This window comes from Episyrphus balteatus, chromosome 1, assembly GCF_945859705.1.
Source record: "Episyrphus balteatus chromosome 1, idEpiBalt1.1, whole genome shotgun sequence".
NCBI classification, from domain to species: Eukaryota; Metazoa; Arthropoda; class Insecta; order Diptera; family Syrphidae; genus Episyrphus; species Episyrphus balteatus.
Genome location: NC_079134.1, coordinates 86,702,108 through 86,714,891, shown reverse-complemented (window position 1 = coordinate 86,714,891; position 12,784 = coordinate 86,702,108). Strand labels below are relative to the sequence as shown.

The 12,784-nt window shown below is 29.5% G+C and overlaps 1 protein-coding gene across 8 annotated transcripts in view; it reads right to left on the bottom strand.

The window, feature by feature from the left end:
* Positions 1-12,784, bottom strand: part of LOC129906893 (muscle LIM protein Mlp84B-like) — a 387,782-nt gene that overhangs the window by 223,699 nt on the left and 151,299 nt on the right. For 4 of the 8 annotated variants that reach the window (XM_055982883.1, XM_055982887.1, XM_055982884.1 and 1 more), the window contains one exon: positions 7,586-7,670. The exons of the other annotated variants lie outside the window; for them this stretch is intronic. In XM_055982883.1, the coding sequence (XP_055838858.1) occupies positions 7,586-7,670 (85 nt within the window). The remainder of the gene's footprint in view (positions 1-7,585; positions 7,671-12,784) is intronic. 8 annotated transcript variants of the gene reach the window in all.

Genomic DNA, 12,784 nt, shown 5'->3' with positions numbered 1-12,784 from the left:
ACCTAAAACGATCAGGTCGAGAGAGCGCCAAAATTGACAAAAAATGAAGTATTTTTCGTGAGAATTTGACAGCAAGGGAAGTTTTCGAGAAAATAAACTTGGTAGTGGGAGTACGACAAGTGCAGCAAATAATTAAGGTGGAATTAAGTCATTCCTACGAAAGAAAATGTGGAAAACCGGCGCTCTTGTCAAGGCATAAACTTTCCCGCCTTCGCCTCGGTGAAAAGTATAGATTATGGGATGAAAAATGGAAAAACTTTTAAGTTCACCAATGAGAGAAAGTTTAATTTGGATAGCCTAGGTAGTGTACACATCGGTTTTTACATGCCGAACTGTAAGGTGATAGAAACAATATTTAAAAAAAAAAGCTACTGAATCATGTGAAGCATATTATCAGCTAATCAGAACAGTTATTTTTATTGAAATTTGTTACATACTAAAAAAAATGATTCAGTGTGTCGACGAGACGGCAATAGTTTTTTCTTAAACGTTTTCCAACGGAAAAAGTATTGATGTTTTTTTGCCAACGAATTGATCTTTTTTCGTCTTTTAATACGAATCTACACATATTTTTACACTGATTTTAACACGCACCACAAATAAGGAAAAAGATAATGGAAGAGAATTCGTTGTATTTATTAATCAATAATAAATAATCTTACCTACAGTGGAAAAAAAAGATTTTTTTCTTGTGTTTTGAAAATATTATTGTCTTATTTTTTGGAAAATTGAATTTGGGGTTGGTCGTTTGGATTCAACATAATTCGTTTTCATTTTGAAAACATATGTTTTCCGTATAGGTGTAGAAAAAACTATTTGATTGTTTAGTTGCCATATTCCATATAAAAACTAAAATTTTTTGGTAGATGGTCTGCCAGACAAAAATGTTTTGAGAATATATGTGTGAGAGAAATTTTCGTTCCTTCGGGCCCCCCTGAGAATGGGGGCCCTGGGCCTGGGTCCCGTGTGCCCTTTTGGTAAAGACGGCATTGCATAGGGGTACACGGTTAAAAAATCTGGAGTATTTTTTAATACTTTTTGGGTTACATATATGTAGGTCTACACCAGAAATGTATTAAAATTTAATACAAGACAAATATTAAAATTTTGTAGTTAATAAAAAATGTATTAAAATGTAATATAGTTGTATCAAAAAATAATACAGTTTATATTAGAATTTAATGCCAAATGTATTAAATTTCAATTATTGTATATTAAAATTTAATCTTTTTGTAATAATTTCTAATAAGAATTTTATTAAAAGATTATACAAAAATATTTCAATTCAATACCAAATGTATTTAAAGTTAATAATAAGTATTCTTTTCCTAAATTCATTACTGAAAATAAATATTAATCATAAATAATATAATAATGGTGATATTATTGTCTCTATTTTACATTTTTCACAAACTCCGGCATGTAAAATCTTATTGCCGATCAAAATTCATTTGCAATGTATGTGTTTTGCTTCGAAAAAACACAAAGCGCCTTCAAATTAGTACAAATTAACAAATATTAATTATATTTTTTTTAGAAAAGGTACCTCAAACAATGGATTTTTTTAATTTTTAAAATGGATGCTGCTGACCACAGTTCACATTAAAAGGTAATATATTCCAAATCTTATTTCTTTTATTTACCGACGAAAAACGCACAAAAACCAAAAACCGTGCACACCACTAATTTGTTAACAATTATTCACCATTTTCCGCGAAGAAACACAAAGAAATTGGTTATTTTTTAATTTATAATTTTTTCAAATGACATTTTATAAATTAACACAAAAATAAATTTCCTGTTTACCGCGATTAAAATATAAAAATTAAAGGCCGACCTGACAGATTGGTGGCCATTTTTGACAAACAAATTTAGACAACGTTCGGAATATATTACCTTATTATGTGTACTGTGGCTGCTGACGTTTGATTAAAATTTAATATTCTCTCATTACAAATTAATACTTTTTATATTAGTTTTAAATAAATTTGTATTATATTTTAATACAATTATATTAAAATGTAATACAATATACTCAAATATAATACAAAAATATTAAAATCTAATACAGCGGCATTAAAATTCAATACAAGATTAGAATTTAACCCACGGAAATTGTTTTCTAATAATTTTTGTATTACAAGTAGTAAAATTAATACTTAAATATTGAAATTTAATACAAAAAAGATTAAAAATAATTTTAATATTTTGGAAATATTTTTTGTATTGAAAATTGCTTTAATACAAGAGCTGTATTGAAAAATACTCCAGAATTTTTAACCGTGTATTTAATGAATTTAGGCGGACAAAACACGAAATTTTAAACTGACCCAAACGTAAAAAAATAACATCCTACTAAAAGTAGATAACTTGCTTAGCATTTTCTTATAGTTTTAAAATTAATTATCACTCCAGGTGACTAACAGCAGCGGTCTATAGATCAAAGTTTTCAGCCCAAAGAAAAAATTATTTTTTGTTTATAATTTAGCGACAGTGCTTAAGTAAGTACTTTTTTTTAAGTGGCTATAGAAAAATGTTTTTACGGAATATTGATAAAGATACGAAACTGTCTACAAGATACGGAATCTAAATGTTATATTACTTTTATAAATAGGTGTGATAAGTTGAATCTTAGGCCGTGTGTGAATTGCGTTAAATAGTTAAATCCGTGTTAAATTTTTGACACTATTGAGGTGAATACAAAATTTTCAGCTGTCAAAAATGTATTGGGCTCTGGGACCTGGTTAATTTAGGTTAAATTTTTTTGCTGATGGTTTTTTTTTGTTGCAGCATTAGTGTGGTCCACGTTATAAGGCAAAAAAATAAACCATATAATTCATTACTTCCCCACCCATTATTTTGCTACAGACATCTATACCAACATAATGCTGACAATTTTAGCTCTCAAAAGTAAAAGGAAGAGGGCGCTCATCAGCTTTGAAATATTAGACTTTGTTACCCTTTATATCTGATTATATCGTAATAGGACTTGGATTAGAGTTGGAATCAGGCTTAAATATGATAAGCACGCATGCTTCCGGCAACCAAGTTAATGATTTTCATGTTTCTTTGGTTTTGAGTCATTCATATTTCATTGATTAATTCAGTTTTATTTTAACTTTAAGCAAAAAATACTTACAGACGAATTTAAAAGAACAAAAAAAAAAAATCTGTGAAAACATCACTTAACTAGTGTTTTTGATGAAAGAAAAAACATTTCATGAAAAACTTGACCACGCCACAACTTAATTCACTGGATAAATTAAAAAAAAAGTAATTTACTAGGCATGAGCACCTAGCTAAAACAGCATCTGAGCAAAAACTTTGAGCCTGTTGAGCGCCCACTTACACTTCACCTAAAAAGCTGAAATTTCACGCGAGTAATACAAAACACATACGCAACCAATTTTTGAGTGGGGAACAACGGAAATGTAAAAACCAAAAAATTGGACCACCCTATGCAGCATTGTATATATAAACTATAGTACTATCATGAATGTGAATTTATTAGGTCCGCTTCCTTGAACTAGGGTGCGCTGCGGTAGCTTTATTCCAGTTTTGGAAAGTAGAATGAAGGAATAAAATACGTGTGTAAGAGGGAGAAAGGTACTTTCATCTTTTTAAAAGGATAAAGAGAAAAAAACCGAAATTATATGTTTGAATTTCGACTGCCTGGAAATAGGGAAGGAGAAATGTAAACAAAATATTTTTTGTTTACAACGCTTTGTTTATTTGTTGTTGCCTAGGTGATAGTAATTTGAGTATATTTAAATCAAACAATTTATTTTTGAGAATTTGAATAGATTTTTGTTTTGGGACTTTTATTTGATATATTCTAAGGCAATGTTGCAACATTTAACTTATCTTGTATCGCTTATTATTTATTAGGTATAGTTTTTACCTTATAATTAAAATTGATAATATAAAAATATTATATTATATTATTATATTAATATTATCTATCTATCTATCTATCTATCTAATATAAAAATAAGTTTTAAACTGCATCATTTTAAGTTATAAAGTAAGTTAAAAACTAAATCATAAAAGGGAGCGTCAACGAGTCAGATGAAATTCAAAGGAAGGTCATTAGTTTTTGGAATAACAAAATGTTAAATATTTTCTTAAGTTTTATGATTTTTGTCAAGTTTTAAACCTTTCGTTTTAATTAATAAAAAAGCTCAAAAATTTAACAAAAATCTTAAAATGAAAAAAAATTAAAAATTACATTGTATGTGTACAATGTAGGGGAGAAGGGGGTACATTTGACACTTAGTTTTCAAAGGTCTGTATTTTCGAAAACTGTTAATTTTTTCCAATGTTTTGTTTTGTATTTGATTTATTGACTATTCAAGATTATACTAACAGTAAATTTTTTTGTTTTACTATATTACAATATTTAAAAAAATAATGTTTTCTAAAAAAAGTCATTTTGTCAAAAGTGCCCCGGGACCGGGGCACATTTGACTTTAAAAGGGGTACATTTGACAATGGTGGATTAAACCCCACATCGTGTGCATTATATTTTTAAAACTATCAGCGAATCTTGCTTGTCTATTGTTTAATTAGAAAAAAAAATTTTTGGTTTTAAACAATCTACTAAACAATATAACGAAAAAAAAAAATCAAAAAATTTATTTTCTAAAAAGAAGAAGAAAAAACAAAAAACCATAAAATATTTCAAAAAATCTCTCCATTTAAATCTTAATAAAAATTAATCGATGTCGATTTATTTTTAAATAATTTATTTAATATTTAATTCCCCAAAATCAACGTAAAACTGTGCCCACATTGCAAAAGTCAAAGGTGCCCCGAAGGAGCCACAGAACTGTTTTTCTTTTTTTTCAATAACTAATACTATTTTTTTATAAAGCTGGTTTTAATTTACTTAATTTTAAGCTTAGTGCTATCAAAATATTGATTCACCATTAAAAAAACTGTTTCATTAGGTTCAAAAATCGCTTACATACCGGTGGTCAAAAATTAGATCAGAAATACAGAAAACACGAAAACACATGGTACTTCGCGAAAATTATAAAAAATCCACTTTTCTAGAATAATCAGTTGTAGAGCGCCCTGTATTAAGAAAGCAAAAGTTTTTGTTTTTATGTATTAAAGTACATAAAATAATAATATAGCATTACTCGCTTTATTATTTCATTAATAAAATAAATTACAGTTAAGTTAAATGTTGCAACATTGCGTAAGAAAATATCAAACATAATTTTGTTTTCAAAACAAAATATTCTATTCGACATCAATCACTTAGGAAACAAGGAAAAAATATTTAAAAAAGAAGAATACAAAAAAAAAAAAAAACATTTTCAAAGAAGAATACAATTTTAAATTTTATTTCAAACGTGATTGCCACATTAGTCAAATTTAACTAAAATATTTAAGCAGATTTTTATAAACGCGAAATACATACACTTAAATACAATCATCTTATGCCACATTCACTGCAAGTATTGATAAAATGTTTCGAGACCATGTTTGAAATTTAATGTTTCATTATTTTCTAAGAAGTTAAAAATTCTTCTCACTTATTAAAGAGAGAAGATTCAAACAAATATTTTACAGAATTTACGTTTTGTTAATTCAAAAATATTAAATGTTTCCGGACATCATTAATCTGATGGGGGAATTTTATAACTCTTTTACGAAACTTAAATATTTTTGCTATTACTATTTATCATAAGACTTTATATATTTGTCTTGGTTAAAAAACTAATATCTACTATGTATTTATTTACAATTTTTTAAATTTATTTGAAAACAAAATAAGTTCTTAGAATCTAATCTGTTTAACTACATAAAAATAATAATTTTTACTTATGGGCAACCGCGGTTGTACGTTTTAAGTTTTTTTTTCAATTTTTAATAAACAATTTCCATTTCTACTTATGCATCTTTCTATCTCCCTCTATCTACAAAGCTAAATAGTGACATTCCCCCTAAATTGAAAATGTAAATAATATTCCAATATTTAAATAATATTCCAATATTTTGGTGACTTCTTCATTATCTGATTATTCTTAGTCCCCCACTCCTGCCTAAATCATTCCAGGATTAGGTCCGCTCCCTTGAACCAGACGGCGCTTCAGTCGATCGAATTCATGATAGTACTATAGTTTCTATATACAAGGGTTGCAGAAAAAAGGCAAAAAAAATTTTAAACAATGAATTTTTTTTGAAATTTTTTTGTTCACCTCAATAGTGTCAAAAATTTTACACGGTGTTAACTATTTAAAGCAATTCACACACGGCCTGGAGAAAAGTTATATTATTTCACATTATTGTGTGATAAAATTTAATGTTTTCTAAAGGTTAAACTCGTATCTAATTGAATCTGTAAAAAAAAATGCAACTAAGTGCAACTTCGACACATTTGTCCCTTTTAAACGTTTTAGGTTTTTTAAAATGCTTAGGTACCATATACTCCATTGATAAGCGTTTTAATAAACCATTTGGGTCCATTCTTGACACTTTTTCTTTGATCGAAAATTGGTTTTGAAAGAAAAATGTTTTCATTGAAATCAACAGTTAAAATACTTAATTCAAGAACTAAATAAAGGTTTTTACCTTGTCGATGGAGATAAACCGGAAAAATAATTTTGTCCTCGTAAAACTGGCAAATATGTGCATCGCTTAGCCGCTCAGGTCTGTTCTGTTTAAATTTAATCCTGAGCGGCGAACCATAGATATTACATTCTAAATTAACACGAACATTTCAGTAAATGGTAAAAATTATGGTTTCTAGTGAGGAAAAATATTAATTTTATTTTATTAAAATAAAAAAAAATATATAGGACCCGACAGGAATGGAACGTACGGTACGACTCCAGGGTGACTCGAATTTCTGCCTATTTAAGAAGCTACAGCCTAAATGGATGGACCAATTCTCTTCAAACTTAGAATGTAGCAGTTTTTGGAGACTCTGCAGTGTGCATTGTGCAGTTGATTCTATGAAATTAATTTTTTTTAAACCTCATCTTACGATACCTGTGGTGCACCAAGCATAATTATAGGCTTAGTATAAATCACAAAATTTTGAAGAAATACATTTTTGGAATTTTGAAAAAATGTTGAATTTTTTTTTTGAAAAATCAAATTTTCGAAAACAGGTCATTGGATTCTTTTAAAATTTTGGTTTTAGGAGTTGATCTACATTAACTACAATATGGCATTCCAACTTTATTTTATTAAGAATTGTTACTCCAACATGTGAGCCGAATACTCATCGAATTTTCAGCACTTGTACTTGTAGGGTTTTGAAATTGCCGCTCAGGATCGCCGCTTAGGATGTGGCCACCACGTGGCTCAGGATTGCCGCTCAGACACTCAGCCGCTCAGGGCGTGGCTGTAGCCTGAGTCTAAACGAAATTATTTTTTAAAATGAGATCTTTTAACAGTTCAAAAACGGTTATCGCTGATCGCCATCGATAGTTGCAGAATACGGATACAGGACTGATTTTTATTAGGAACTAATATGCGAGATAAATTTACCTGTATGGAAATTATTATTACCTATAGTTTAAATTTTCAAATATGAACTATTAATACCAATATTTAAATTAAAACATACCCATTTGAGTAACATTCACTTTGCAGGGCACCTCCTCCTTGACCATATCCATATCCCTTTGGTCCGAATTTTTTTGCATAGCAAGCTATAAATGGGTATAAATAACATTATATTTCACATTATTTTTTAATAAACTATGAGCATCCTTCACTATTAACGAAATATTAAAATAATTGCATATGCTATATAATAAAAGCCTCTGTAACCAGAATTTTTGTTGTTATGTTATGTGCTTAGGAATATGGTAGGCGGCCATAAGATCAGGGTATTAAATTCTTTTTGGTTTTTATTCTTTATTCCCAAACGGGTACACTTCTTCAGTGCACTCTTTTCATTCCTGTCCTACCAAATAGAGTACAATGAAATTGAAACTCCCTCTGGACTAGAGTCTAGAAAAATAAAAAACACTCCACATCAGAGATACCCAAAGGAGATGGGAAAATTTCATACGTTTTACCCCCCAAAACCCATTTGTTTATTTCGTGTTGTTGTAATTTCTTTTTTATTCGTGAATAAATGTGAAAAACACACACAGTGTAACCACAGTGTTTTCACGCATACTTAGCCAAAAGTGTACGACTTTTCACGCATACTTAGCCAAAAGCGTCCGATTTTTCACGTATACTTAGCTACAAGTGTACGACACAGCTTCCCTTCAAGCAAATGAGTCCGACCTCGCTCTGAATCGGCTCCGAAGTGAGTCAGAGCTCGACTACAAAACGGGTCCCAAGGCGGCTCAAATTAGTATGGAAATTATAAACACGATTGCATATGTATTGGTATTTTCACCACGATTTCTCCTTCGACTTTGTGTTCATACACAAAAAGTTATAAATGTGTGAGTAAAATGGCGTGTCCAAATGCAGAAATCAAACAGAACTCCGTTTTCTTGCTTGAAGGGTTGTAGGCAAACCAGTAAGACGTCAGAAGTTTCCCATCTCCTTTGGGTATCTCTGCTCCACATGCTCAACATTCGATTTCTTTGTACCGAGAGAGACGAATTCTCTATTTGAAGGACCGAGTGCAACGAATGAAACGGGTATGTTTGTTTAAATGCAGTGGCAATGGGTGCGTTCACGTACCGATCCAAGGGTATCCGGATACCTTTGTGTTGTTGTAATCACATGTAAAATCTCAGCTGATCGTAAACATGTGTTGACAAGAAAAAAAATCCAAATGTATCTATCCTAAAAATTTCTGGATTCTCGTGTATCTTATGGGAGATTTGTAGAACAGCTGATTCGTGTTCACAAACGTATCGGATACTCAGGTATCTTGGATAGGGTATCTGTGCGTACGTGAACGCACCCATGTAGTGCTGTTTCTTAGTTCAATTTGTTTCAAATAATGTTTTTGCACCAATAATAATAATTTCAGGAAAGAAATGTGCGAATTATCAAACAAAATATTTCAAAGAAATTATTTCAAAATTTTTAACTGTTATAATTTCGAAGATTCAGTTTGGGAATCTTTCTTTTTCAAAAAGTCGCTTTTCGCACGTGTACAGTCAAAAAAGTTCAAAAATAATCATTTTTATTCACAATTTATATTTAGTTCATAGTTATCTGTGTAACGGTTATGTTTCAAGAACGGAGGCTAATAGAACTTTTCTGATTACGGATTCGAGTTCAGCAAACCAAAAACCTCTAGAAAAGTATATTTTGGTTCTTGTGGCAAAAATTCTGTGATCAGTGACTTTAACTTTAGATTAAGTTTAGTTTCTCTTTGGCTTATTAACTGAATCGTTTATTTTCAAAACATTATAAGTCCCTTTTATCAAAAAAAGTTGCTGACAAAATATTATACAAAATATATACAAGTTTGATTTTTACTTTAAATGCAAATATTATCCTTACACAACAAATTATTTATTTATTAAATTTGAATTCATAAGAATAAATAAAATCATCGTTTTTGAGGGTTCAACAATAAAAATTCAAAATGGACTTATCATGTTTTGAAAATAAACGATTCAACTAAAACATAAGATATCTCGAGCAAAGAGATATCGGGAATTTAAACAGTTTTTGAAAGAAGAATATCTTTTCTTATTAGAGATGAGAAAAAAATCACGACCTGTGATTTTTGACCTGTGATTGACAATCACTACCTGTGAACAGTAATCAAATAACCTGAGATTGCCTTAACCATGAATTGGAAATTCACTTTTCACTTTACAGTTCGCACTTTGCACAAATAGAGCATTTACCCTGAATGTCATTTTCGACAAGTTTGTTTAAGATATGGCGTGATTTCTCTCACATAGATCAACCTTATAGCCTTTTCACACCAAGTCAAAAACGCGGTTTTTGCGAAAAACCCTAAAAACCTATATCAAAAACACAAGTTTTTCCATACATTTTTCATAAACCACAAGTTTTCGTAAAACACAAGTTTTTGATTAAACTTGCCAAAAACCTGAAAATGAAAACATTCGACTCCAAACGAAATAACCAAACAAACCTTTTCAGGAATTCAGCAACAATCCAGCAGACAAAAAAAAAAGAACTGACAGCAGACAAAAAAAAAAGAACTGACAGCAGACAAAAAAAACAGAACTGACAAGCAAAGATAACTAATTTTTTTGCAAATGCGGTTTGTTTTTTTTTTTTGATAATATAAATCAAATTTTTTTTTTATTTCTTTCATTAATTATAGAAAATGGCAGAGCAGAAAAAATAGACAAAAAAAATGTGGGGGACCGAGGATGAAGAGTTCCTATTGGAACTTTGGGCTGAAAAGGAGCTGAAAAGGAGAGGATCCAGGGGGGGGGGCACGGGGGCACGTGCCCCCCCAGAACTGGTTCATACTTAAAGCAAATCAAATTATAAGAGTTGTCAAAATATATGAATAATAACAGAAAGAACTTGAGTCAAACTTTTGTCTATTTCTGGCCGGAAATGCGAATTTTATTGTTTATTGCATCCCTTTCTCCACCTCACAAATAAATAAACGACTATTTCTTGGGTAAACACGATTTTTTTCTATATAAAAAAAGTGAATTTTCTAAGTGTTCTTTTTTAAACTTCAAATTGATTTTGGTGAAAAATTTTGATATGGACATCGACAATGAAGGAATCAATGGTAATCTAAAAAAAATTTTTTATTGTAAATACATAAATAAAACTCTATTTTTCATACGGAGGGGTTGAAGTACCTACACACTTAAAAAATTTGCACTGTTTTCGTTATTTTTTTAACATTAGTGTTTATAAAATAGCGCAACACGCCACAACATTACATAAACCTATATATTATTGATATATGTGCCCTTAATTATGAAAGTGGACTAAGTCACTCTCAAAAATGGCCTCAAATCTAGCCTTAAAATAATTATTATTTAAGGGGTAAAGTTTATTTGAAAGCTAAATTGCAGTAAATAAACTTCTTTATTGCTCCTCTAGTGATTTTATAAAAGAAACATAATTAAATCGTTATAAGAAAATTATTATGAAAGTTTTTCTTTAAACAATGCAAAAAGTGACTTAGTCCACTTTCATAATCATGGGCACATAATATTATTGAACTGCCGGATATGTAAAACAATCTTGCATTTCAATAGTTCGCCCAAGATTGCACCTCCGAATATAAAGAAAAAAAGCTCCTCAAACACGACCCTTACTTATAGATTTTTATAAATATTATGTTATTGAGAAAATTTCTTCAGGAAAAAAAAATATGTACTGAAATAGGGTTCCGAATTTCAAAAGAATCGGTGCAGTAGTTTTGAAGTTATGAGTGGCACCGGCTTTGAAAACATTAGTTGTGGGGAAAACGATTTAAAGTTTTGAACTCTGGGCTAAAACGTTCGTAAGCGAAGTATTAAAATAATCATAATTGGTCAATTTGGCTCCAATAAATCTACAATTTGAACACAATATTCTTGAGATATGAAGAAAATTTTAATTCAAATAAAAAAAAAAAACAAAACTGGGTTTTCCAGGAAAAAAGCATGTTTCAGTTTTTTTTTTATTCTTAGGAACTTTAATATTTATTAGAATGAAGTCTTTAGTGTTTGACTAAAAACTACAGGTTATTAAATAATGGTATAAATATGTCTATAATATTGCAAAATTTTATACAAAATCAATTAAAAAACGAAAACATTTTTTTTTTCTAAATTTCATCTTTAAAATTTAATTTTTCAAAAATTATTTAGGGCCAATTTTTCAATAGTCCGATAAACCTCAGTTAGAGCTTATTCCTAGGAATAAAAGTTTTTTGTATGATGACATTTTATTCTTCTTATAATCTAACTGACGATTGAAAAATTAGGGATAAATGAAACAATTTTAGTCAAAAAATAAAATAAAGAATAAAAAACTTTAAGAAAAGTTATAGCACAGGATTGTACATACATTTTTTGATTTTTAATATATTTTTCTCTTTAGGGCTAATCAGGAGGTAAGTGGGTAAGCATTTAAGTGGCTTTAACTGTACCAAATAAAAGAAAATTTTTAATTCCGAATAACTTTTTTGTCATTTGGTAACTATTTGATGTGGAAATGTGCCCAAATATTTTTGGCCATTTTTTTTAACAAAATAAAGCACTGTGCGTCGTCGTTAAAATTCGCTGCTTGTCAGTAAGTTTTATGATACTTCACTTTATTTCTAACTGTTATTGCTGATTTTTTTGCCAATCAGTCCCTTGTGCCCCCCCCCCCCCCCCAAAAAAAAAATTCCTGGATCCGCCCTTGTGAGGGGTGGCCACTATATTATTCTCCGGAAGAAATTAAAATGAAACTACACAATTTAATGACCAAATAAATAAAATTATATTTAAATTGCCAGAGTTCATTTTATTTCATCAATTTTGTGATCTCAAGCTGATTTAAACAACAAAAATTAAATCCCATCGAAAACTTGACATTTGGATGTCAAAAAATTTTAAACGTCAAGCAAAAACCTGTAAATTTGTGATGTGAAAGCTTTTCAGGTTTTTTAAAACTTTTTGCCATAAACCGCGTTTTTGGGTTTGGTGTGAAAAGGCTATTAAAAAAGATTTCTATGTTTGAAGTTTACTCTTTACAATAAAAATGAGGCAAAAGACTCACATAAACTTCATTTTTTGTTTGTTTTTTGATGCGATTGTTTTGCTAAATATAAAATTTAATTAGATAAACTCCTGAAAAGTTCCTCAAAATGAATATTATTATTAATGAAATGATTATGATTATTCCTACAATGGTAAACATTTTG